Here is a 24,353-nt window from a genome sequence, read left to right on the forward strand (position 1 = left end):
GGGGCGGCTTCGCCTCAGCCATGTTTTACGGCGACGCGGCACCGTCTGTCACAAGTGGCCTTCCGGGAACAGGCCCCGACCGCGCGTCGCCTCTCCCGCTTCGAGGCGAGGCATTGGGTTTGGTTTACGACACTGTCGCGCTCCGGAGAGCCAGGAGGTTTTGCTTGACGGCAGCGCGGCCAGAATGCTTTCCCCGCCTTGCCGCTGTTGCCCGGGTTACGGGAGGGCGCGTGACGCAGTGGCGGGAAGCGATTGGCCCCAATGACCATGCCTGGGGGAAGGAGCGCCAATGAGCAGCAGCTCGCTCGTTCGTGCCGAGGTCTGGGGCCATTTTCATTAGCGCAAGGGATTGGTGCGGCGGTACTGGGGCAATTCACTAAGGGGATCATGGGTGCAAGTAGAATCCGTGCGAAGAAATATCTAGCGCAAAGTGGGGCAATGAAGCTGCTTGTGCAGAGAGCCGTGTGAGCCCTGCATTCGTGCAAGGGAGCGGTGCCCTGCATTCGTGCAAGGGATTGGTGCCCTGCATTCGTGCAAGGGAGCGGTGCAATTATAATAGGTGCAGGAGTTCCCCCTTACAACTGTGCTCCTAGTGCGGCCTCCTATCGCAGCAGGTGACGGTTCCCTCGGGGCTGCCTCGCGTTACCCCACGGTAATAAGTGAAAAGAGTCCGTGCATTCGTGCAAATAATGAGTGCAAGGCATGGGTGAGAATAACCATGGGGGGCCCATCCCTCCTGTACATAATTAGTGCAAATGACTAACTAACGTGGATAATAATTCGTGCAGATCAGCGGGTGGACCTGCAGGCATAGAAAGGTGACCATTCCGGCCAGCGTTATGCCCAGTAGTCATTAGCACTCCGAAAATTAGTTGGCATAAACTCAAATGAGTGGTGCAAATAATAGCTCATTACCGCTAACAATTAAAGTCCAAACATAACAATTGGTGGAGATGAACCCGCCTTCAGACTAGTGTGAGTGGCTCGTGAGTTTGGTGTCACTCCGTGCAGGACCTGCTGGGGAGACCAGTAACTGGTGCACCCAAAATGGCTGTTAATTCCCAGAGGCACAGATTTTTAGGTCGTAGGGGCTCCCTAGGGGTGGGGAAATTTTTGGCCCGAGGGCTCTGGGGTGGAGCCAGAAATGAGATCGGGGTGCGGGAGGGGGCTCCGGGTGGGTGTGGGGCATGGGGTGAGGGCTCTGGCTGGGGGTGTGGGCTCTGAGGTGGGGCTGGGGATGAGAGGTTTGGGTGCAGGAGGGTGCTCTGAGCTGGGATCGAGGGGTTTGGAGGGGGGTCAGGGCTGGGGCAGGGGGTTGAGGTGCAGGGGGGAGGCTCAGGAGTGCAGGCTCCGGGTGGCGCTTATCTCACGTGGCTCCCGGAAGCAGTGGCAGGTCCCTTCTCCGGCTCCGAGGCATGGCCAGACGTCTCTGTGCCCTGCCCCGTCCACAGGCATGGCCCCTGCAGCTCCCATTGGTTCCAGTTCCCAGCCAGTAAAAGCTGTGGGGGTAGCCTGCAGAGCAGAGCCCACTGGCTGCCCCTACACCTAGGAGCTGGAGAGGGGCCATGCCGCTGCTTCTGAGACCCCAGGGGGAGTGGCCCCCGACCCTGCTTCCCCGGGGCCGCAGTTTGCCCAGTCCTGCCTATCACAGGGCGGGGAACCTCAGTTTCTTCCCCCCTGTATGGAGCCCACCCATTTATTCTGGATTAAAGCATCCTCCAGAAAAGGCATCTGGTGTGGATCGGCCCCCAAGAGACGGAAAACGCAGCACTGCCCTTGACAGTAACTAATCCGCTCTAGGACCCCTCCCCGAGGCGGGGCTGGGCTCCGCGCCGCCCCGTGCGCCCCGGGACCCCTCCCCGAGGCGGGGCTGGGCTCCGCGCCGCCCCGTGCGCCCTGGGACACCTCCCCGAGGCGGGGCTGGGCTTCGCACCGCCCCGTGCGCCCTGGGACACCTCCCGAGGCGGGGCTGGGCTCCGCGCCGCCCCGTGCGCCCTGGGACACCTCCCCGAGGCGGGGCTGGGCTCCGCGCCTCCCCGTGCGCCCCGGGATCCCTCCCCGAGGCGGGGCTGGGCTTCGCGCCGCCCCGTGCGCCCTGGGACACCTCCCCGAGGCGGGGCGCAGGGCGGTGCCGCCGGGGAGCCCTGCGCTCTCTCGTCTTCCCCATGCCCCGGGCAGGGCTGGTATCGGTCGGTGGCTCCTTGCGCGGCGCGCTCCGGGGCTGCTCTTGCCTCTCTCCCCAAAGGCGCTCGGGTGGTTTCGGAGCCTTTTCCGGGCCGGGCCGCGCCGGGCCCGGGAGCCTGAACCTCAGTGGCCGGTTCTCTCCACTCGTCCAGGATGACGGTGAAACTGGACTTCGAGGAGTTCTCAAGGACTCTCCCCGGTTCAGGTGGGTCTCTCGCAGCGCTGGGGCGGGGAGTCCGGTTCGGTGCCGGTGCCGGTGCCGGTGCCGGTCCGGTGCCGGTCCTGTTCTCCTCCCCCCCCCCCCCGGTCTCAAGCCTCCCCTTCCCCGGGGCAGCTTGTGCGCTTTTACGCATCTCTCCTGCGCCTCTGGCTTTGGGGCCAAGCGGTCCCTGGGAGCAAGGACATGGTGGGGGGCTGGTGGTTCCCCGGCTCTGTATGGGGCTGAGCAGTGTGTCCCCTGGGACCTGGCCCTCTGTAAATGCTGGTTTATTTTCGGGGGAGGGGTTAGCAAATGAGGTTATATGGGGGGCAGGTTGAGCTGTTGGGGAACCCCTCAGCCAAACAGCCCCCCAATTTAATCTCTCGGGGGGGGAGAGCGGGAGGTAGGGGGTCACTGGGATGGGGGGGGGCTGAAAGCCATCTCCCCTGGCGTGAAAGTGCGGGGAGATCCCCTGTCTTGGGGAGGGGTTCTGGGGGGCTGTGAGGTGACCCCTCACCTGCCCCCTATGCCATGCCCCCGTAGTTCTCCACTCACCCCGTCCCCTCTCCAGGTGTCCCCCCTCCCCGGCACACATCATCCATCCATCCTCCCACCCCTTCTGCCCTTCCCTGCCCCCCTATACACCCTGCACCCCACGCCTGCTCACAGCCAATTTCCTGCATGTGTCTTCCAGACACCAGTGAGCCCACGTGGCACGAGATTTCCCCCCACACACACACACCCTGAAGCGGGGACGGGGGGGGCAGGAAGCGACTGGTGCGCAAGGTGCTGCGCAACCCAGAGGGCCGGAAACCAGAGCTGCGGCCGGGGAGGATGAGCAACTGGGTGCGGGGAAGACCCAGCTCCCCCGTGGGGATCAGGGGCCCTGGGGGCAGGGGACGGAGGGATGGACACGCAGGGCTCCCCCCATGGGGATCATGGGCCCAGGGGAAAGAGGGGCACACATGGCCCCCCTTGTGGGGATCAGGGGCCCTGAGGGCAGGGGATGGAGGGATGGACACACAGGGCTCCCCCCATGGGATCACAGGCCCAGGGGACAGAGGGACAGACACACATGGCCCCCCCCGCTGGGATCAGGGAGCAGGGGATGGGAGGACAGACACACACAGCCCCCCCGTGGGTATCAGGAGCCCAGGGACAGAGGGACGGACAGACACGGCCCCCCATGGGGATCAGGGGACAGAGGGACGGACAGACCCACATGGCCCCCTCCCACAGGGATCAGGGCCCCTGGGGCAGGGGACAGAGGGACAGACCCACATGGCCCCTCCACAGGGATCAGGGTCCCTGGGGGCAGGGAACAGAGGGACAGACCCACACGACCCCCCCCGCAGGGATCAGGGCACTGGGGGCAGGGGATGGAGGGATGGACCCACGCGGCCCCCCCGCAGGGATCAGGGCCTGGGGGCAGGGGACAAACAGACGGACCCACATGGCCCCCCCACAGGGATCAGGGGCCCAGCAGCACCAGGGGGTGGGAAGGGTTTGCAGCCGGGTGCCAAGCGCAGGGATGGGGCGTAGCTTACACCCCCCTCAGCCCCTGAGCTGCATTCCCACGCCCCGGTGCGGTTTGGGGATGGGGGCGTAGCTTACACCCCGCCCTCCCCCCAGAGATCTGTGACCCTCCGGGGGGGGGGAAATCCCTTATTCTGTCTCACACTCACACACACACCTGTTCCCCTTCTGTGTGTGTGTGTGTGTGTGAGTCTTGAGACTCTCTCTCTCACACACACACACCCTTGTGTGTCCCCCGTGTGTTTCTCTCATACCCCCCCACTTGCTGTGTACCCCTAGCTTTGTGTGTCTCTGTCTCTCACACACACCCCTGTGTCCCCCATCCGTGTCTCTCTCATACACTCCCCCGCCACTCCCCGTGTGCCCGTGTTTTTGTGTGTCTCTCTCTCAACACACACACATCCCTGTGTCCCCCCGGCTGTGTCTCTCTCATCCCCCCCCCCCCCACTCCCCGTGTACCCCTGGCTTTGTGTGTCTCTCCTCACACACACACTCCCTTTTGTGTCCCCCCATCCGTGTCTCTCTCATACACCCCCCCACTCCCCTTGTACCCCTGTTTTTGTGTGTGTGTGTCTCTCTCTCACATACACCCTTGTGTCCCCCTGGCTGTGTGTGTCTCACACACACACAAACACACACACCATGTCCCCCTGGGGGGGGGTGTCTCTCTCTCCCAGCCAGCCCCCCGTCCCTGATACCAGTGCGGAGATAGGCTGTCTAGGGTTAGATCGTCCCATAGAGGGACCCTCCCCCCAAGATCAGCCCCAACCCCAGAGAATCCCCATTTCCCTCATCCCCCCCTCTTTTTTGGGGGGCTGGAGGAGGGCGCGAGGCCCCCAGTGCATGCTGGGACAGCTGGGAGCTGTCTTGGCCCCCTAAGTCAGCCAGTCCCCGCCCTGGGGCCAGGTGGGAGCCAGCGCCCCCCAGAGGGGACAGACCCCTGCCCCATTCCCCGCCCCCCCTGATCCAGCCAGTCCCCCCCGGGGCTGGAGGGGAGCCGGCGCCCCCCAGAGGGGACAGGCCCCTGCCCCATTCCCTGCCCCAGAAGGCTTGTCTCCCATGATCCTCTCTCCTCGCGTCATGGGTGGTTTTGCAGGCTTTATGTTTTCCATTTCCAAAATTGTCCCTGTCCCCCCCGCCCCGCCCCGGTCCATGCCGTCATGGTAACCAGTGTGGGGGGGTTGCCAGGCGACGGCGGGGGGGTGACAGGAAGCGGTTGTGGGGCTGATGGAGGTAGCAGGGCCAGGCCGGAAAGCAGCAACCACAAGGGAGAGCGAGAGGCGGCTCCTGGGGCCGGGGGGGGTGGGGGTGAGGGGATGGGTGCCGCCAATTTACACCCCACCCCCTGAAAAAATACATCCCCCATTGACCCCCCCAGGAGCCCTGTCCCCTGCCCCATTGACCCCTGATGGCCCCAGGAGCCCCCCCACCCCATTGAGCCCTGACACCCCCGGGAGTCCCCTCCCCAGTCCCTTCCGTCCCCCATCTCCTAATGAGCCCTGGATGTCCCTTGCCCTCCCTATGGCCCCCAAATGGCCCCCCCAGCAGTCAAGCCCCCCCCGGCGCATGCCCCCCACACCAGCCCCGCCTCCTCTCCTTCCCCCCCAGCTGCTAACCCCTCCCCCTAGGCAGCCCCCCCTCCCTGTCCCCTGGGACCCTGATCCCTTCCCCAGCGCCCCCCTCCATGGACCCCAATACCAGCCTAGTCCCCGGCCCTGCAGCTGACCCCTCTCGCCTGCTGCCACGGGGTGCCCGCTCCAGCGATTCCTGGGGTGACCCTAGGATGACAAAGCGCCCCCCCCATGCAGAGGAAGGGTGTGGGTGGGCTGTTAGCGACCCCCAGATCTTCCTTTAACCCCATCCTGCCCCCCAGGGCTGCCGTCGAGGGGGTGGAATGTGATGTCTTTGAGCTGGAGACTCGTCTGGAGAAGGTGAGGTGTGGGAGGGGAGGGGACCCAGGCATCCTGATTGCACAGAGCTGTCCTGGGGGTCTGGATGGTGGGCAGGGGGCAGGTCCTGAGGGGCTAGATCAGGAGGCAGGGTGGGGCTGGTTCTGGGGGCTGGATGGAGGGTGGGGGGTGGATCAGGGGGCTGGATGGAGGGTGGGGGGTGGATCAGGGGGCTGGATAGTGGGTGGGGGCTGGATGGAGGATGGGGGGGCTGGATCACAGGGCTGGATGGAGGTTGGGGGGCTAGTTCGGTCGGGCTGAATACTGGATGTGGGGCTGGATGGAGGGATGGGGCTTGTTCTGGGGGGCTGGATGGAGGGCAGGGGGCTGGTCTGGTGGGCCTGGACGGGAGGGTGGAGGGCTGGTTCTGGGGGACTAGATTAGGAGGGAGGGAGGGGCAGGTTCTGGGGGGCTGGATGGAGGTTGGGGGGCAGGTTCTGGGGGCTGGATGGAAGCTAGGGGGCTGGTTTGGGGGGCTATATTTAGGAGGTGGGGGGCCTAGTTCTAGGGGGGCTGGATGGAGGCTGGGGGGGCTGGTTCTGGGGGGCTGGATGGAGGGTGGGGGCTGGTTTGGGGGGACTGGATGGAGGTTGGGGGCCGGTTCTGGGGGGCTGGATGGCAGTTGGGGGGCTGGTTCTGGGGGCTGAATGGAGGGTGGGGGGCAGGTTCGGGTGGGGCTAGATTAGGAGGCAGGGTGGGGCTGGTTCTGGGGGCCTGGATGGAGGGTGGGGGGCAGGTTCGGGGGGGGCTAGATTAGGAGGCAGGGTGGGGCTGGTTCTGGGGGCTGGATGGAGGTTGGGGCTGGTTTGGGGGGCTGGATGGAGGGCGGAGGGCAGGTTCTGGGGGTTGGATGGCAGTTGGGGGGCTGGTTCTGGGCTAGATTAGGAGGCGGAGTGGGGCTGGTTCGGGGGCGCTGGCGGGGGGCACTGGTTGCGGGGAGAGTCCCCGTCAGCACTCAGTATGGGGGGGAAGGTACCGGGGGGGCCCGGGCTGCGTGTGGCTGACCCCCACCCCCCGTCTCCCCGGCAGCTGCTGAAGCTCTGTGGGGCCATGCTGGACTCGGGGCGTCAGTACTGCGCGGCCAGCAAGGCCTTCGTCGGCGGGGTGCGCGACCTGTCCCAGCACGCCCAGGGGGACACCATGATGAGCGTGAGTCTCCCCCACGGCCGGGCGGGGGGCCCGGGGGGGCCAATTCAGAGGGATCTGGGGCTGGGCTGGGGCTGGAAGAGCCATGGGGCTGATTCAGGGGGATCTGGGGCTGGGTGGGCCTGTGGGTCTGATCTGGGGACGAATCTGGGGCTGGAGGAGCCCGTGGGGCTGGGCTGGGGGGCCCATGGGGCTGATCCAGCGGGGGCCGGGGGTGATCTGGGGCTGGGGAGGGATCGAGGGGGCGATTCAGGGGGATCTGGGGCTGGGGGGGGGCATGGATCTGATCGGGGGCTGGAGGAGCCTGTGGGGCTGGGCTGGGGGACCCATGGGGCTGATCCAGTGGGGGCTTGGGGGATCTGGGGCTGGGGAGGGCGTTGGTCTGATCTGGGGGGCTCCACTTGTGGGACCAGCTGGGCCATCACCTGTCGCCCGTGGGGCCCTGAGCCAGCTGGGCTGGGGGGTGCTTCAGTCCCCCCTCCCCCCCACCAATGCAGCCCTACTGATCATACGTGGGGGTGAGTCCCGTCTCCCAGCTCCCTAGAGGGACTTGGGGGGCAGAGCTGAGGGCGCTCACCCCCCACCCCCGGCAGGCAGTGCTGACCCCCATGCCCCACTGTGACGCTAGGGGGTGCTGTCGTGACCCATTGAGCTGCATTGTGCCGGTTCTCTGTAGCCTGGGGAACTCCCTGCCACATGATGCTCTCTCTCTTAAGGCAGAGAGCGGTGCAAAAAGGAGGAACTTGGCCTTGGGGCTGGGGAATCCCCTTGGGTGGGGAACAGTATAGGGGCAGGGACACACAGCGGCTTGGGGAGGGGGCCCTGCCGGCCCCTCACTCACCTTCTCCCCCTTGTTCTGCCCCCCAGGAGTGCCTGGAAAAATTCTCCGACAGCCTCAACCAAATGCTTGACAACCAAGTGGTGAGAGACGCCCCCCGACACCCCCGCTCACCTTCCAGCCCCCCCTTCGCCCCTGCTTTGGGCCTCGCCCCCCAACACCTCTGACTCCTCCCCCTCCCAGCTGGCCCCCAGCTCCTCCCTGCTCTAGGCTTCTCTCCCCCCATCTCTGCCCCCTTTGCCCTGGGGGAGCTTCTCTTCCCCTCCCACCTGCCCTGGTCCAGCCCCTGCTTCCTTGGGACCCCATTCCCCAATGCCCCCCCCCGGGCACCTTTCCTGATTTGGGGGCGTGGGGGTGACCCCCAAGTAGCTCTGGCCCTACTGTCATCCAGCTTGATCTCTCCCAGGGCCCCCCAACAATCTCAGACCTCCTTTCCCTCCCCCGGCGGTTCCCCCATCTCATATCTCTCTCTCTCCCTGGGCCCCCCAATCTCTGACCGCTGGGCCCCCCAATCTCTGATCCCTTCTTCCTCCCCCTGGGGTCCCCCAATCTCTGATCCCCTCCTTCCTCTCTCCCCAGCCCCCCAATCTCTGACCCCTTCTCCCTCCCCCTAGGGGTCCCTCCAATCTCTGATCCCCCTCCCTTCCCAGGCTCCCCAATCTCTGACCACTGAGCCCCCCATCTCTGATCCCCTCCTTCCTCTCTCCCCAGCCCCCCAATCTCTGACCCCCCCTTTTCCTGGCTCGTTGCAGGAGCTTCTGGACAGCACCCAGCATTCGTCCCGGCATCACATCCATACCCTGGTGAAAGAGTGAGTTTTTGGGGGGGCTGGGGGGGCAGGAGGATGGAGGGGGGACTTCCCAGGGGGGTAGCTGGGAGGGGCAGTTTTGGGGAGGGGCAGGGTAGATGGTTAGGGGGTGAGAGATTGAAATGAATGAATGGGGGGCATTGTGGGGGTGCCCTGGTGATCTGGGGGGCTGAGTGGATTCAGGATGAGGTGCCTGGATGGGGGGGGGCGGGCGGGAGGTTCTGGGAGGGGGCTGGATCTGGTGTTGGGGGCTGGTTGGGGGTGGGGAGGCAGGCTGGGTTCTCGGGTGGGGGGTGGGGGCACTGATTCTGGGTTACGGGGGCAGCAAGGGGCTGGGTTTGGGAGGGCAGGGGGCCAGTTTCGGGGGCCCCCCCCCGACCTCCTGCTGTCCCAGGGACGTGAAGCGGTTCAAGGAGGCCCGGAAGGAGTTTGAGCGGGGCAGCGAGGGGCCGGGTTTGGGGGGGGCTGGGTTCGTGGGGGTGGTTTCCGGGCTCCCCCTGACCCCCGCTGTCCCAGGGACATGAAGCGATTCAAGGAGGCCTGGAAGGAGTTCGAGTGGGGCTGCGAGGGGCCAGGTTTGGGGGGGGGGGCTGGGTTCGTGGGGGTGGTTTCGGGGCTCCCCCTGACCCCCCGCTGTCCCAGGGACATGAAGCGGTTCAAGGAGGCCCGGAAGGAGTTCGAGCGGGGCAGCGAGGGGCTGGCCAGCGCCCTGCACCACAACGCCGAGGTGCCGCGCCGGAAGCAGCACGAGGCGGAGGAGGCTGCCCAGGCCCTGCAAACCGCCCGCACCAGCGCCCGTGGCCGCGCCCTGGACTACGTGCTCCAGGTGGGCACCGGGCATGTGTGTGTGTCTGGGATCGGGTGTGTCCAAAAGCCCTGGCGGCTCCAGTCATCATCAGCCACCGGGCCGTTGAGTGTCCGGTCAGCGGCCCAGTGGGGCTGGCAGGCTCCCAGGAAGCAGCCGGCATGTTTCCCCAGCCGGCTCCTCTGCGGAGGGGCAGCCAGGGGGCTCCACACGCTGGTCCCGCCCCAAGCACCGCCCCCGCAGCTCCCATTGGCTGGGAACCGTGGCCAATGGGAGCTGTGGGGGCGGTGCCTGCGGACGGGGCAGCATAGGAGCTGGAGGGGGGACATGCCGGCTGCTTCCAGAAGCCGCTTGAGGTATGTGCCATCCGGAGCCGGCACCCCTGACACCCCCTGCACCCCAACCCCCTGCCTCAGCTCTGATCCCCCTCCCGCCCTCCGAACCCCTCGGTCCCAGCCCCACCCAAGGGCCTACACCCCAGCCAGAACCCTCACCCCCCTCCCGCCCTCTGAACCCCTCAGTCCCAAACCTCTGATCCCTGGCCCCCCCCGCAGAGCCTGCACCCCCAGCTGGAACCCTCACTCCCCCCCAAGCCCCAACCCCCTGTCCCCGCCCTGATCCCCCTCCCACACCCCACACCCCTGCCCCAGCCGGTGAAAATGAGCAAATGAGGGAGGGTGGGGAGAGTGAATGGGGTCGGGGCCTCAGAGGAGGGGTGGGTTTTGTGTGTATAGAAAGTTGGCAACCCTAGTCTGGGACCGGTGGAGGAATATGGGGGGCAGGGAAGAGGGAGGGGCGTGGGGTGGGGGAATATGGGGAGCAGGGAAGGCAGAGGGGCCCAGGGGTGGGAGAGATCTGGGGGTCAGAGTCCTGGGATGGGGCTGGAACTGGGGGAGCAGGAGAGGGGATGGGGTGTCTATAGGGGGGCTCGGGGGCTTCCTAGGATGGGGGGCAGGGGTGGGCTGGAGGCTGGTTCCCGGGCTGGAGCCCTGCTGGGCAGAGCTGGGCGTGGAGAGCTTTGGGGGGAGGGTTTCTGGGGGGGGATCAGCCCCCCAGTTCTCTCCAGAATTGACCCATAGAGTTGTCCTCTCCTCTGCCCCCCAGATCAACGTGATCCAGTCCAAGAAGAAGTTTGAGATCCTGCAATTTGTGAGTTGGGTGATGGGAGGGGGTACACTGAGGAGAGGGGGGCCTGTGGGGGGCAAGAGGTGGGTGGGGGGTTCTGGGGCAGGGGGGCTGTGGAGGGATTGGGGTCTGTGGGGGAGGAGATCTCTGGGGGGCAGGGGGAGTGTGGGAGGAGAGCTCTGGAGGGTCTGTATCTGGGGGGGCTGGGCAGTGTGTGGGGGGCTCTGAAGGGCATTGGGGGGCTATCGGGGGGATGGGGCAGGGGGCAGTAGGATGGGGGTTTGGGGTGGGGGCAGGAAGGGGGGCTGTAGGGTGGGGGTTCAGGCTGGGGGGCAGTGAGTAGGGGGCAGGAAGGGGGGCTGTAGGGTGGGGGTTCAGGGTGGGGAGCAGTGCATAGGGGGCAGGATGGGGGGCTGTAGGGTGGGGTCAGTGCGTAGGAGGCAGGATGGGGGTTAAGGGTGGGGGCAGTGCGAGGGGGCAGGAAGGGGGGATGGGGGAGCTTGGGGGGGCTCGAGGTGAGGGTCAGTGTGTAGGGGGAAGGATGGGGGGCTGTAGGGTGGGGTCAGTACGTAGGGGGCAGGATGGAGGGCTGTGGGGTGGGGGCAGTGCGAGGGAGCAGGAAAGAGGGCTGTGGGATGGGGGAGCTCGGGGGGGCTCGAGGTGACGGTCAGTGCGTAGGGGGAAGGATGAAGGGCTGTAGGGTGGGGCCAGTGTGTAGGGGGCAGGAAGGGGGGCTGTGGGGATGGGGGAGCTCGGGGGGGCTTGAGGTGAGGGTCAGTGCTTAGGGGAAGGATGGGGGGCTGTAGGGTGGGGGCAGTGCGTAGGGGGCAGGATGGGGGGCTGTGGGATGGGGGCTCGAGGTGAGGGTCCGTACGTAGGGGGCAGGATGGGGGGCTGTAGGGTGGGGGCAGTGCGTAGGGGGCAGGATGGGGGGCTGTGGGATGGGGGGCTCGAGGTGAGGGTCGGTGCGTAGGGGGCAGGATGGCGGGCTGTAGGGTGGGGGCAGTGCGTAGGGGGCAGGAAGGGGAGCTGTGGGACGGGGGAGCTCGGGGGGGGTTAGGTGGGGGTCGGTGCGTAGACTGTGACCCCCCCGTCTGCCCCCAGATGCTGGCCCTGATGGACGCCCAGGCCTCTTGCCTGGAGCAGGGGCACCGGCTGGCCCAGCAGCTGGAGAAATACCGCAAGGAGCTGGGTGACCAGGTGGGGGACCTGGGCGGGGGGGCCCGGGGGATACGGGGGGGGGGGGCAGGTCTGGCAGGGGGCCGGGGAGGGCGGGGACGTGGGGGGGGGGCGGGAACTTCCCAACCGGGGGCCATGCAGCAGGCAGGATGCCGGCGCGCACATCCTGGCCGGCGGCGCGGGGCCCGGGGGCTCCTCTGTCCGGAGACCATGTCACCGCCCCGGGGAGCCTGCGCCCGCGGCCTCCGGGCCCACCTCGGCCAGGTGGGTGCCGGACTCCTGGGTTCTCTCCCCGGCTCCGGGACGGGAGCGGGGGCTGGTGGGTCAGAGCAGGGGGGGCTGGGAGCCGGGACGCCTGGGTTCTCTCCCCAGCTCCGGGATGGGAGCGGGGGCTGGTGGGTCAGAGCAGGGGGGGCTGGGAGCCGGGACGCCTGGGTTCTCTCCCCGGCTCCGGGACGGGAGCGGGGGCTGGTGGGTCAGAGCAGGGGGGGCTGGGAGCCGGGACGCCTGGGTTCTCTCCCCGGCTCCGGGACGGGAGCGGGGGCTGGTGGGTCAGAGCAGGGGGGCTGGGAGCCGGGACGCCTGGGTTCTCTCCCCGGCTCCGGGAGGAGAGCAGGATCTGGTGGTTAGAGCAGCAGGGGGCTGGGAGCCAGGACTCCTGGGTTCTCTCCCCGGCTCCGGGAGGGGAGTGGGGGCTGGTGGGTCAGAGCAGGGGGGGCTGGGAGCCAGGACTCCTGGGTTCTCTCCCCAGCTCTGAGAGGGGAGCGGGGACTGGTGGGTCAGAGCAGGGGGGGCTGGGAGCCAGGACTCCTGGGTTCTCTCCCCAGCTCTGGGAGGGGAGCAGGATCTGGTGGGTCAGAGCAGGGGGGCTGGGAGCCGGGAGCCGGGACTCCTGGGTTCTCTCCCCAGCTCTGGGAGGAGAGCAGGATCTGGTGGGTCAGAGCAGGGGGGCTGGTAGCCAGGACTCCTGGGTTCTCTCCCCGGCCCTGGGAGGAGAGCAGGATCTGGTGGTTAGAGCAGCAGGGGGCTGGGAGCCAGGACTCCTGGGTTCTCTCCCTGGCTCTGGGAGGAGAGCGGGGGCTGGTGGGTCAGAGCAGGGGGGGGTTGGGAGCCAGGACTCCTGGGTTCTCTCCCCAGCTCTGGCAGGGAGTGGGGGCTGGTGGGTTAGTGTGTGTGTGTGGGGGGGGATACAGTGTCGGGGGTGGGCTGTTGGCAGGAGGTCATAGGCCACATGGTAGGCATGTAGTGGGGGGCTATGGGGGAATCAGACACCCCCGTATCGAGGAGCTGTGGGGGGAGGTGTTCACAAGAACGATTTCCCCCCCACCCCAAAACCAACTACAGCAGCTGCCAAGTTTGACACCCGCTCGGCCGCTTCCTGTTTTCACTTCAGGTTTCCTGCTCGGTGACCTCTGACCCCCCAGCTTAGGGGGGTTCCTGCTGGGGCGGGGGCGGGGGGGGATGCAGGCTTGCTCCCCTCCCAGCCCAGATGTTAAGGGGAGGGTGGTAAATCAACAGGACTCAAATGCCAGGCGCAGATGCTGTGGGGAGAGAACCCAGGAGTCCTGGCTCCCAGCCCCCCCTTCCAACCCCCCAGCCCCCACTTCCCTCCCAGAGCCAGGGAGAGAACCCAGGAGTCCTGGCTCCCAGCCCCCCCCTTCCAACCCCCCAGCCCCCACTTCCCTCCCAGAGCCAGGGAGAGAACCCAGGAGTCCTGGCTCCCAGCCCCCCCTGCTCTAACCCCCCAGCCCCCACTGCCCTCCCAGAGCCCGGGAGAGAACCCAGGAGTCCTGGCTCCCAGCCCCCCCCCCGATCTAACTACTAGCCCCCACTCCCCTCCCAGAGCCAGGGAGAGAACCCAGGAGTCCTGGCTCCCCGCCCCCCCTGCTCTAACCCCCCAGCCCCCACTCCCTCCCAGAGCCAGGGAGAGAACCCAGGAGTCCTGGCTCCCAGCCCCCCCACTCTAACCCACCAGCGCCCAGTCCCCTCCGAGAGCTGGGGAGAGAACCCTGGAGTCCGGGCCCCCACCGGCTGTCTGGGAACTTCACCCTCCGTCCTTCCCGCCCCCGCAGCTGCACCAGCTGGTCCTGGAGTCGGCGCGGGAGAAGCGGGACATGGAGCAGAGACACATCATGATCAAACAGAAGGTGAGGGGAGAGGCTGGGGGGCAGGGGATGGGGGGCAGGTGTGGGGGGAGGGGGGTCTCTGGTGGGTGGGTATGGGCGGGGCCTTCTGGGGAGAGAGCTATGGGGGGAAGTGGGAGGAGCCTGTGGTTGGGGGTGTGGCCAGGGTCTGGAGGGGTGGGGCCTGGGCCAGAGAGGGCGGGGGTGGGGGCTAGGGCTGGGGGGTGAGCCCTGGGGGTTTGTGGGTTGGGGCCAGGGCTGGATATGGGGCAGCGGCTGGTGAGGTGAGGTATGGGGTGGGTGGGGGCGGTGCTGGGGTAGGGGAGCAAGGCCCAGGCCCGGGGGGGTGGGGCTGGGAGGCGGGGCCCTGCTGGTGGGGGGGCGGGGCCCTGAGCGGCGTGGGTGGGGAGTAGGCGCTAGCGTGGGGGGGCTGGCGTGGGGGGGGGCAGGACTGGGGGCGGTCAGGTGGGGCCAAGGGGGGCAGGGCTTGGTGGGGTGGGGGCGGGGCTGGGGGCTGGGGGCAGTGAACTGGAGACGGGGCTCAGTGGGGTGGAGGCAGGGCTTGGGAGGGGGGCGGGGCTTGGAGAGGGGGTGGCGGGTGGGGTGGGGGCTGGGGGCAGTGACCTGGGGGCGGGGCTTGGTGGGGTGGAGGCGGGTCTGCATCTGGCAGAGCGAGGCTTGGTGGGTGGGGGCGGGGCTTGGTGGGGTGGGGGCGGGCCATGGGAGGAGGAGCCTGGCTGGGGCTGGTGGAGCGGGGCTCTGGGGGTGGAGGCGGGGCTGTGGCTGGGGGTGGGGCCTGGGGCGAGGGCAGGGGCTGTGAAGAGGGGAGGCGGGGTCCTGGGGGGTAGGCGGGGCCCGGGGCAAGGGCGGGGGCTGTGAAGAGGGGAGGCGGGGGTCCTGGGGGGGTAGGCGGGGCCCGGGGCGAGGGCGGGGGCTGTGAAGAGGGGAGGCGGGGTCCTGGGGGGGGAGGCGGGGCCCGGGGCGAGGGCGGGGGCTGTGAAGAGGGGAGGCGGGGTCCTGGGGGGGGAGGCGGGGCCCGGGGCGAGGGCGGGGGCTGTGAAGAGGGGAGGCGGGGTCCTGGGGGGGAGGCGGGGCGAGGGCGGGGGCTGTGAAGAGGGGAGGCGGGGTCCTGGGGGGGGGAGGCGGGGTCCTGGAGGGGGGAGGCGGGGCCCGGGCCCAAGGCGGGGGCTGTGAAGAGGGGAGGCGGGGTCCTGGGGGGGGCGGGGCCCGGGCCCAGGGCGGGGGCTGTGAAGAGGGGAGGCGGGGTCCTGGGGGGTAGGCGGGGCCCGGGGCAAGGGCGGGGGCTGTGAAGAGGGGAGGCGGGGTCCTGGGGGGGTAGGCGGGGCCCGGGGCGAGGGCGGGGGCTGTGAAAAGGGGAGGCGGGGTCCTGGGGGGGTAGGCGGGGCCCGGGGCGAGGGCGGGGGCTGTGAAGAGGGGAGGCGGGGTCCTGGGGGGGTAGGCGGGGCCCGGGGCGAGGGCGGGGGCTGTGAAGAGGGGAGGCGGGGTCCTGGGGGGGTAGGCGGGGCCCGGGGCGAGGGCGGGGGCTGTGAAGAGGGGAGGCGGGGTCCTGGGGGGGTAGGCGGGGCCCGGGGCGAGGGCGGGGGCTGTGAAGAGGGGAGGCGGGGCCTGGGGGGGAGGCGGGGCCCGGGGCGAGGGCGGGGCTGTGAAGAGGGGAGGCGGGGTCCTGGGGGGGTAGGCGGGGCCCGGGGCGAGGGCGGGGGCTGTGAAGAGGGGAGGCGGGGTCCTGGGGGGGGGAGGCGGGGTCCTGGGGGGGGGAGGCGGGGCCCGGCCCAGGGCGGGGGCTGTGAAGAGGGGAGGCGGGTCCTGAGAGGCCCGGGGCGAGGGCGGGGCTGTGGAGCGGGGCCGTGCCCCCCAGTGACGCCCCTTCCCCCCCCCCCCAGGACCTGTCCCAGGACGAGGCGGTGCTGGAGGGGCGCGGGGAGGCGCCGGACGGGGTGGTGATGGAGGGGTACCTCTACAAGCGAGCCAGTAACGCCTTCAAGACGTGGAGCAGGTCAGAGACCCCCCCCCGATTCCCCACCACACACCCCCTGATTCCCCCCATGCCCCCCCCCGATTCCCCTGCCCACGGTGCGCATCCATGTCTGTCCAGGGGGGGCCTGAAGACCCCCGCGTCCCCCCGCCCGACCCACCTCCTTCCCCCCCCCCGCCCCCTTATGGCACTCCCCACCCCCGGCAGGGGGCTGTTGGCCCCCGAACCCTCTCCCCCCACTGACAGCCCCCCCGCTCTCCGCCAGGCGCTGGTTCTCCATCCAGAGCAATCAGCTGGTCTATCAGAAACGGGCCAAGGTGAGTGGGGGCCTTTGTGGAGGGGCTGGGGGGGGCCCCAAGGGGTCGGGGGGACGGGGCCCGGCCAGGGGTGAGTTGGGGGTGCAAAGGAAGGGTGGGGAGGCGGCTGGTCTCGGGGGGCAGAGGGGTGGGGAGGGGGGGCTTTCCTTGCTGCCCCCCCAGGAGGCAGGGGGTTGGGGGGGGCTATGGGGTGCTATCTCTCTGCCCCCCCCCAGGACGCGCTGACGGTGGTGGTGGAGGACCTGCGGCTCTGCACCGTCAAACCCTGCCCCGACCACGAGCGGCGCTTCTGCTTCGAAGTCGTGTCCCCCTCCAAGTGAGTCCTGCCCCCCAACCCCGCTGCCCCCCAACTGCCCCCCGCGTCGGTGCCAAGCCCCTGCCTCCCCTCGCTGCACCTCCCCAGCCCCGCCCCCCCCCATCACCAGCTTTCTCTCCCCCTGCTCAGGCCGGGCCTCCCGCCCCCCTCTGGCTGGGGGGGAGGGGGCCCCATGGAGCCCCCTCCAAATGCCCCATGTCGTCCCCCCCCCGCCCCCCAGGAGCTGCATGCTGCAGGCCGACTCGGAGAAACACCAGCAGGCCTGGCTGACGGCCGTGCAGAACAGCATCGCCTCGGCCTTCAGCGAGGGGCAGGCCGAGCCCCCTGGCCAGGTACGGACCCCCCCAGGGACCCCCCAAACCCCCCATGGCCTCAGCCTTCAGCGAGGGGCAGGCCGAGCCCCCCGGCCAGGTACGGACCCCCCCGGAGACCCCCTAAAGCCCCCCATGGCCTCAGCCTCCGGGCCGAGCCCCCCAGCCAGGTTCAGATCCCCCCGGGGACCCCCCAACCCCCCCCCATGGCCTCAGCCTTCAGGAAGGGGCAGGCCGAGCCCCCCGGCCAGGTACGGACCCCGCGGGGACCCTCCAAAACCCCCCATGGCCTCGGCCTTCAGCGGGGGGCAGGCCAAGCCCCCCGGCCAGGTACGGACCCCCCCGGGACCCCCCAAAACCCCCCATGGCCTCGGCCTTCAGCGAGGGGCAGGCCGAGCCCCCCAGCCAGGTACAGACGCCCCTGGACACCCCCCAACCCCCTCCATGGCCTCGGCTTTCAGCGAGGGGCAGGCCGAGCCCCCCGGCCAGGTACGGACCCCCTGGGGACCCCCCAAACCCTCCCATGGCCTCGGCCTTCAGCGAGGGGCAGGCCGAGCCCCCCCGCCAGGTACGCCCCCCCCCCGGAGACCCCCTAAACTCCCCCATGGCCTCAGCCTCCGGGCCGAGCCCCCCAGCCAGGTACAGACCCCCCCGTGAACCCCCAAAATCCCCCGTGGCCTTGGCCTTCAGCCAGAGGCAGCTGGAGACCCCTTATCTGGTCGGGGGGGGGCTGCGGGTGGGGATCGGGGGGCTGCTGTTGGGGAATGGGGGGTCTGTGGGGAAGAAGCAGGGGGCACTGTGGGGAAATGTGGGGGCTGCGGGTGGGGAGTGGGGGACGCCGTGGAAGTAGGGGGGCTGCGGGCCAGGAGCAAAGCGCCCAGGCAGCCCCCTAACCCCGCGCCGCCCCCCCGCAGCACCCGGAGCGCCCTGCCTCGCTGGTGGGGGGCACCCTGGAGGCGTGGGGCCGGAGCCCGCGGGCGGGCGGGGACAAGCGGGTGCTGGACCAGGTGCAGCGGCTGGAGGGGAACGCGCAGTGCTGCGACTGCCGGGAGCCCGCGCCCGAGTGGGCCAGCATCAACCTGGGCATCACCCTGTGCATCGAGTGCTCCGGCATCCACCGGTACCCCCCCAACCCCCCCCCGAGCCCCCCACTGCCTTCCCGAACCCCGATCTCCCCCTGCTCCCCCACTGCCCTCCCGAACCCCGATCTCCCCCGGCCTGTGCATCACCCTGTGCATCGAGTGCTCCGGCATCCACCGGTACTCCCCCAACCCCCGCCCGAGCCCCCCACTGCCCTCCCGAACCCCGATCTCCCCCGGCCTGGGCATCACCCTGTGCATCGAGTGCTCCGGCATCCACCGGTACCCCCCCAACCCCCCCCCCGAGCCCCCCACTGCCCTCCCGAACCCTGATCTCCCCCTGCTCCCCCACTGCCCTCCCGAACCCCGATCTCCCCCGGCCTGGGCATCACCCTGTGCATCGAGTGCTCCGGCATCCACCGGTACCCCCCCAACCCCCCCCCCGAGCCCCCCACTGCCCTCCCGAACCCTGATCTCCCCCTGCTCCCCCACTGCCCTCCCGAACCCCGATCTCCCCCGGCCTGGGCATCACCCTGTGCATCGAGTGCTCCGGCATCCACCGGTACCCCCCCAACCCCCCCCCCGAGCCCCCCACTGCCCTCCTGAACCCCGATCTCCCCCTGCTCCCCCACTGCCCTCCCGAACCCCGATCTCCCCCAGCCTGGGCATCACCCTGTGCATCGAGTGCTCCGGCATCCACCGGTACCCCCCCAACCCCCCCCCGAGCCCTCCACTGCCTTCCCGAACCCCGATCTCCCCCTGCTCCCCCACTGCCCTCCCGAACCCCGATCTCCCCCGGCCTGTGCATCACCCTGTGCATCGAGTGCTCCGGCATCCACCGGTACCCCCCCCCGAGCCCCCCACTGCCCTCCCGAACCCCGATCTCCCCCGGCCTGGGCATCACCCTGTGCATCGAGTGCTCCGGCATCCACCGGTACCCCCCCAACCCCCCCCGAGCCCCCCACTGCCCTCCCGAACCCTGATCTCCCCCTGCTCCCCCACTGCCCTCCCGAACCCCGATCTCCCCCGGCCTGGGCATCACCCTGTGCATCGAGTGCTCCGGCATCCACCGGTACCCCCCCCGAGCCCCCCCGAGCCCCCCACTGCCCTCCCGAACCCCGATCTCCCCCTGCTCCCCCACTGCCCTCCCGAACCCCGATCTCCCCCGGCCTGGGCATCACCCTGTGCATCGAGTGCTCCGGCATCCACCGGTCCCCCCCAAACACCACCGGCTCCTCACTGCACCCCCATCCCTCCACTGCCCCCTGACCTCCCCTTGCCCCCCTCCCAAGCCCCCCAGCCTGGCCATCGAGAGCTCTGGCGCATATAGGCCTTGGGGGGCAGCCGGGGGGTCCCCTCTGAGCCCCCTCTGGCTGACTCCCCCCCCTCTGTCACAGGAGCCTGGGGGTCCATTTCTCCAAGGTTCGCTCCCTGACGCTCGACTCCTGGGAGCCGGAGCTCGTCAAGGTAACGGTGTGGGGGGGGGGGTGTCCGCCTGAGGGGGGTGTCTCACGAGGGGTGGGCTTAAGGGGGCAGGGCAGGGGGTGACCTGGGGGGCTGTTTGCCCGTGGAGTCCCACCGCCTCCCCATGTTGGTGGGTTGCAGCGTCTGGTCACTGGGCCACGGGATGGGGGTCAGGCCCTGGGGGGGGGTCAACATCTGGATTGTGACTGCCCCCCTGTGTGTCCCTTCCCTCCCCCCCAGCTGATGTGCGAGCTGGGGAACGGAGCCCTGAACCGCATCTACGAGGCGCGTGTGGACGAGATGACGGTCAAGAGACCCCAGCCTGGCTGCTCCCGGTGAGCCCCCCCAGCGCCCCCCTGAACCCTCCGGCTCCCTCCCCGTGCCCCTCCTCCAGGCTGGCAGCTCCCAGTGATGCCCCCCTGGCCCCGCCCTCTCCAGCCCCCCTCCGCAGCGCCCCCGAACCTCCTGGCCCCTCTCCCAGCCCAGCTGCTCATCGTGAGACCCCCCCACACGCCCACAAACGCCCCCACAAGGCTGTGTCCTCCCCCCGCACCAGCAGAGGCTGCCCCATCTAACCCCCCGCCCCCACCGGGCTCCCCCCCACAGGGCAGAGAAGGAGAGCTGGATCCGGGCCAAATACGTGGAGAAGAAATTCATCACCAAGTTGCCAGAAGCACGGCTGAGCCGGGGGGGGCGCCGGGGACCCCTCGACCGGGACCGGCCCCCCAGGCCCCCCCTCAAACCCAAACCGGGCAGCGTTGGCCGGGCTGCAGGTACCTGACGGGGGAGGGGGTTAAGATCCTGGGGAGGAGGGAATCCTGTGGGGGCGGGGGGTGAGTGTAGGGCTGCGGGGGATGTGTGTGTCTGTGTCTAACCCCGCCCCCTTCTTCCACCCCTGCAGAGCCGGGGGGGGGGGGGTGGCATGCGGCTGGGGGGGGGAGGGACACAAGGCTGGGGTGGGTGTGGCTGGGCAGGGGGACGCCTTGGGGCCTGGGTGTAGCCTGGTGGACATGACCAGGTGGCTCCCCTGCCCCCCACACTTTTTCCCCCCCCCCGTTCCAGAGCCAGGGGAGGCCGGCTCCCCCCCTGAAGACCTGCGCAGCCTCCACCCGGGGGCGCTGCTCTACTGGGCCGCCGGCCACCAGAACCTGCCCACCATGGCCGACGCCCTGGCCCACGGCGCCGACGTCAACTGGGTCAACGCCGCCGAGGACAGCCGGACCCCGCTGCTGCGGGCCGTGGCCGCGGTAGGTGGGGCGCGGGGGGGGGGGGGGAAGGGGGCTTAGCTGGGGGGTGGGGGGGGCGTTAACCCCTTGTGCCCCGGCTCACTCCGCCTCTCCCCGTCCCCAGAACTCCCTGCTGGCCTGCGAGTTCCTGCTGCAGAACGGAGCCAACGTCAACCAGGCCGACAGCGCCGGGCGGGGGCCCCTGCACCACGCCACCATCCTGGGCCACACCGGGTAGGTCGGGGGGGCTGGGGCCCTCCCAGGGGCCCGCCCGGCCAGGACGGGGAATTCTGGGGGGTTGCTGTTCCTCACCTGGCCACTAGATGGCGCCGAGGTGCCAGCACCGCCGCACTGGTGGCACCCGCCACCCCTTGGATGCACCGTTGGCGAAGCTAAGCAGGGCTCGGGCCGTGTTGCCGGCCTGAAGGGGGGACCTTGTCTCCCCCACCCGCCTCTCACGGCTCTGCTCTCTGATAGGCTGGCCTGCCTGTTCCTCAAGCGGGGGGCCAATCTGAATGCGGTCGACATGGAGGGGAAGGAACCGCTCTCCATCGCCATAGACACGGCCAACGCTGACATCGTCACCCTGTGAGTCCCCTGCTCCCCCCCCAGGTTGGGATGGCGGGCGGGGGGGGGAGGTGGGGGTGCTGATGGAGGGGGAGGGGAATGTGTCTCATTTTCTGCCCCCCCCCCCCCCCCCCCCGCAGGCTGCGGCTGGCCAAGATGCGGGAGGCGGAGGTCGCGCAGGGACAGTCAGGTGAGTGTCTTGTCTTGGGGGCCCAGGGCTGGGCTGGCAGGGGCTGTGGGTCGGGAGTGAGGGGCTCCGGCAGGGCTGGGGGGGGCAGGGCTGGGCTACCGGGGGGCTGTGGGGTGGGAGGGAGGGGCTCCGGCAGGGCTGGGGGGGGCAGGGCTGGGCTAGCAGGGGGCTGTGGGGCGGGAGTGAGGGGCTCCGGCAGGGCTGGGGGGGGGCAGGGCTGGGCTGGCAGGGGGCTGTGGGGCGGGAGTGAGGGGCACCGGCAGGGCTGTGGGGGGCAGGGCTGGGCTAGCAGAGGCTGCGGGGCGGGAGTGAGGGGCTCCGGCAGGGCTGCGGGGGCAGGGCTGGGCTAGCAGGGGGCTGTGGGGCGGGAGTGAGGGGCTCCGGCAGGGCTGCGGGGGGGCAGGGCTGGGCTAGCAGGGGGCTGTGGGTCGGGAGTGAGGGGCACCGGCAGGGCTGCGGGGGGGCAGGGCTGGGCTAGCAGGGGGCTGCGGGGCGGGAGTGAGGGGCTCCGGCAGGGCTGGGGGGGCAGGGCTGGGCTGGCAGGGGGGCTGTGGGGCGGGAGTGAGGGGCTCCGGCAGGGCTGGGGGGCCAGGGCTGGGCTGGCAGGGGGCTGTGGGGCGGGAGTGAGGGGCTCCGGCAGGGCTGCGGGGGCAGGGCTGGGCTAGCAGGGGGCTGTGGGGCGGGAGTGAGGGGCACCGGCAGGGCTGCGGGGGGGCAGGGCTGGGCTAGCAGGGGGCTGTGGGGCGGGAGTGAGGGGCTCCGGCAGGGCTGGGGGGCCAGGGCTGGGCTGGCAGGGGGCTGTGGGGCGGGAGTGAGGGGCTCCGGCAGGGCTGCGGGGGCAGGGCTGGGCTAGCAGGGGGCTGCGGGGCGGGAGTGAGGGGCTCCGGCAGGGCTGGGGGGGCAGGGCTGGGCTGGCAGGGGGGCTGTGGGGCGGGAGTGAGGGGCTCCGGCAGGGCTGGGGGGCAGGGCTGGGCTGGCAGGGGGGCTGTGGGGCGGGAGTGAGGGGCTCCGGCAGGGCTGGGGGGCAGGGCTGGGCTGGCAGGGGGGCTGTGGGGCGGGAGTGAGGGGCACCGGCAGAGCTGGGGGGGGTAGGGCTGGGCTGGCAGGGGGCTGCGGGGTGGGAGTGAGGGGCTCCGGCAGGGCTGCGGGGGCAGGGCCGGGCTGGCAGGGGGCTGTGGGTCGGGACTGGGGGGGCACCGGCAGGGCTGCGGGGGCAGGGCTGGGGCTGCGGGGCGGGACTGGGGGGGCACCGGCAGGGCTGGGGGGGCAGGGCTGGGCTAGCAGGGGGCTGTGGGGCGGGAGTGAGGGGCTCCGGCAGGGCTGCGGGGGCAGGGCCGGGCTGGCAGGGGGCTGTGGGGCGGGACTGGGGGGGCTCCGGCAGGGCTGCGGGGGCAGGGCTGGGCCGGCAGGGGGCTGCGGGGCGGGACTGGGGGGCACCGGCAGGGCTGTGGGGCGGGACTGGGGGGCACCTTGCCCCGCTCCTACGCCCTTTGCCCTCCCAGGCGACGAGACCTACCTCGACATCTTCCGGGACTTCTCCCTGATGGCGTCCGACAACCCCGAGAAGTTGACTCGCCGCGACCTGAAACTCACCACCCTGTAGCCCCCGGGGGGGGGCACCGCCGAGCCACCATCGCCTTTCATGTGTCTGTCGGGGGCGGGGGGGGAGAGTCCCCCCCCCACTCCTGGCTCCTCCCCCTTCCCCGGCTGGGCGGGGCAGCGATGCAGCGGGGACTCCTCCCCCCAGCCCCGGGCTGCCTTGTTAATTACCCCCCCCATTGTTCTGTTGCTTTGATGTGACTCTTGGGTAAGAGGTAATAGGGGGTAGGGGCCGATTTCCTGTCGCCCCCACTCCTGCCCCCGTCCCAGGCCAGGGGCTGATCTTTTGGCCCCCAGATTGCCCCCTCGTTATAAGGCAGGGGCTTACCCTTCCCCCACCTCCATTATTGGGAGGGGCTTCTCCCTGGCCCCCCTTCTGGCCCCCAGATTCCCCCCTCCCGTTTATGGGGCAGGGGCTAATCTCATATCCCCACCTGTCCTATTTATTGTTTCTATGGGACCACCCTCCCTGTTTGTTGTTTTAACCCCCCCCCAATGTACACGCATACGGCCCCCCTCCTCCGGTTGAGATGTCTTTCTTCTGAGTGGGGGGCCCCTGCCTCTGAATGGAGGGGAAGGAGGAGCCCCCCTTCCCCCCCCCACTGCGGGAGCAGCGGGAGATCCGGGCATCTGTACAAAGCTGGCATGCAATAAACAGACCAGACTGGAATATCAACTCCTGCGTCCATCTCTGGGGCGGGGCGGCTGGTTATCCAGGGACCCCTGGCCCGGTGCTGAGATGCGCCCACCTCTGGGGCGGGGCGGCGGTTTACACAGGGACCCCTGGCCCGGTGCTGAGATGCGCCCACCTCTGGGGCGGGGCGGCTGGTGACACGGGGATCCTGTAGCTTCGTCACCTGTTTCTCCATCTCCCCACCACGTGGCGGCGTTGTCCATGTGTCTCCTCCCCTAGAGGGCAGCGCTGGGTTCACCCTTGGGGCTGGAGGGGGCAACGCCTACCTCACCTACCCCACTCCCGGGCGTTCCCAGGTGGGCGCGTCCGGGAGCTTGGATCCTTGGGCACGGGGCAGCCCCTCTGGGTGCAAATCTGGGGGTGGGGGGCTGGTGAATTTCACCCCAGCCCTGCCACATGCCTATTGTACCCCACCCAAATTGCCCCTTCTGCACCCCCCACGGGAGCGTGGAGATCTCCAGGTGACAGTGAGGTTCACTGTTCCTTCCTGCTCCCCGGGATACTAGGGTCCAGGAGGCCTGGCTCCCAGCCCCCCCACCTGCTCTAACCACCAGCCCCCACTCCCCAGCCAGAGCCCGGGAGAGAACCCAGGAGTCCTGGCTCGCGGCCCCCGCAGCTCTAACCCACCACCCCCCACTCCTCTCCCAGAGCCGAAGAGAGAACCCAGGAGTCCTGCCTCCCAGCCCCCCCGCTCTAACCCACCAG

General features: G+C 69.8%; 1 protein-coding gene across 1 annotated transcript; it reads left to right on the forward strand.

The window, feature by feature from the left end:
• Positions 1-2,337: 2,337 nt before the first annotated feature.
• On the forward strand, positions 2,338-23,630 carry ACAP1 (ArfGAP with coiled-coil, ankyrin repeat and PH domains 1). The gene is given in 23 exon segments (XM_074941052.1): positions 2,338-2,362; positions 2,365-2,389; positions 5,793-5,850; positions 6,898-7,017; positions 7,882-7,935; positions 8,605-8,663; positions 9,303-9,486; positions 10,570-10,614; positions 11,695-11,790; positions 13,842-13,916; positions 15,794-15,906; positions 16,151-16,202; positions 16,418-16,518; positions 16,739-16,850; positions 17,744-17,949; positions 19,306-19,375; positions 19,613-19,707; positions 19,979-20,145; positions 20,435-20,619; positions 20,723-20,832; positions 21,076-21,186; positions 21,306-21,355; positions 22,858-23,630. Coding segments are annotated over 23 exon segments (2,214 nt in total). The 3' UTR covers positions 22,959-23,630.
• The last annotated feature ends 723 nt before the right edge of the window (positions 23,631-24,353 follow it).

This window comes from Natator depressus, chromosome 28, assembly GCF_965152275.1.
Source record: "Natator depressus isolate rNatDep1 chromosome 28, rNatDep2.hap1, whole genome shotgun sequence".
Taxonomy (NCBI): Eukaryota; Metazoa; Chordata; order Testudines; family Cheloniidae; genus Natator; species Natator depressus.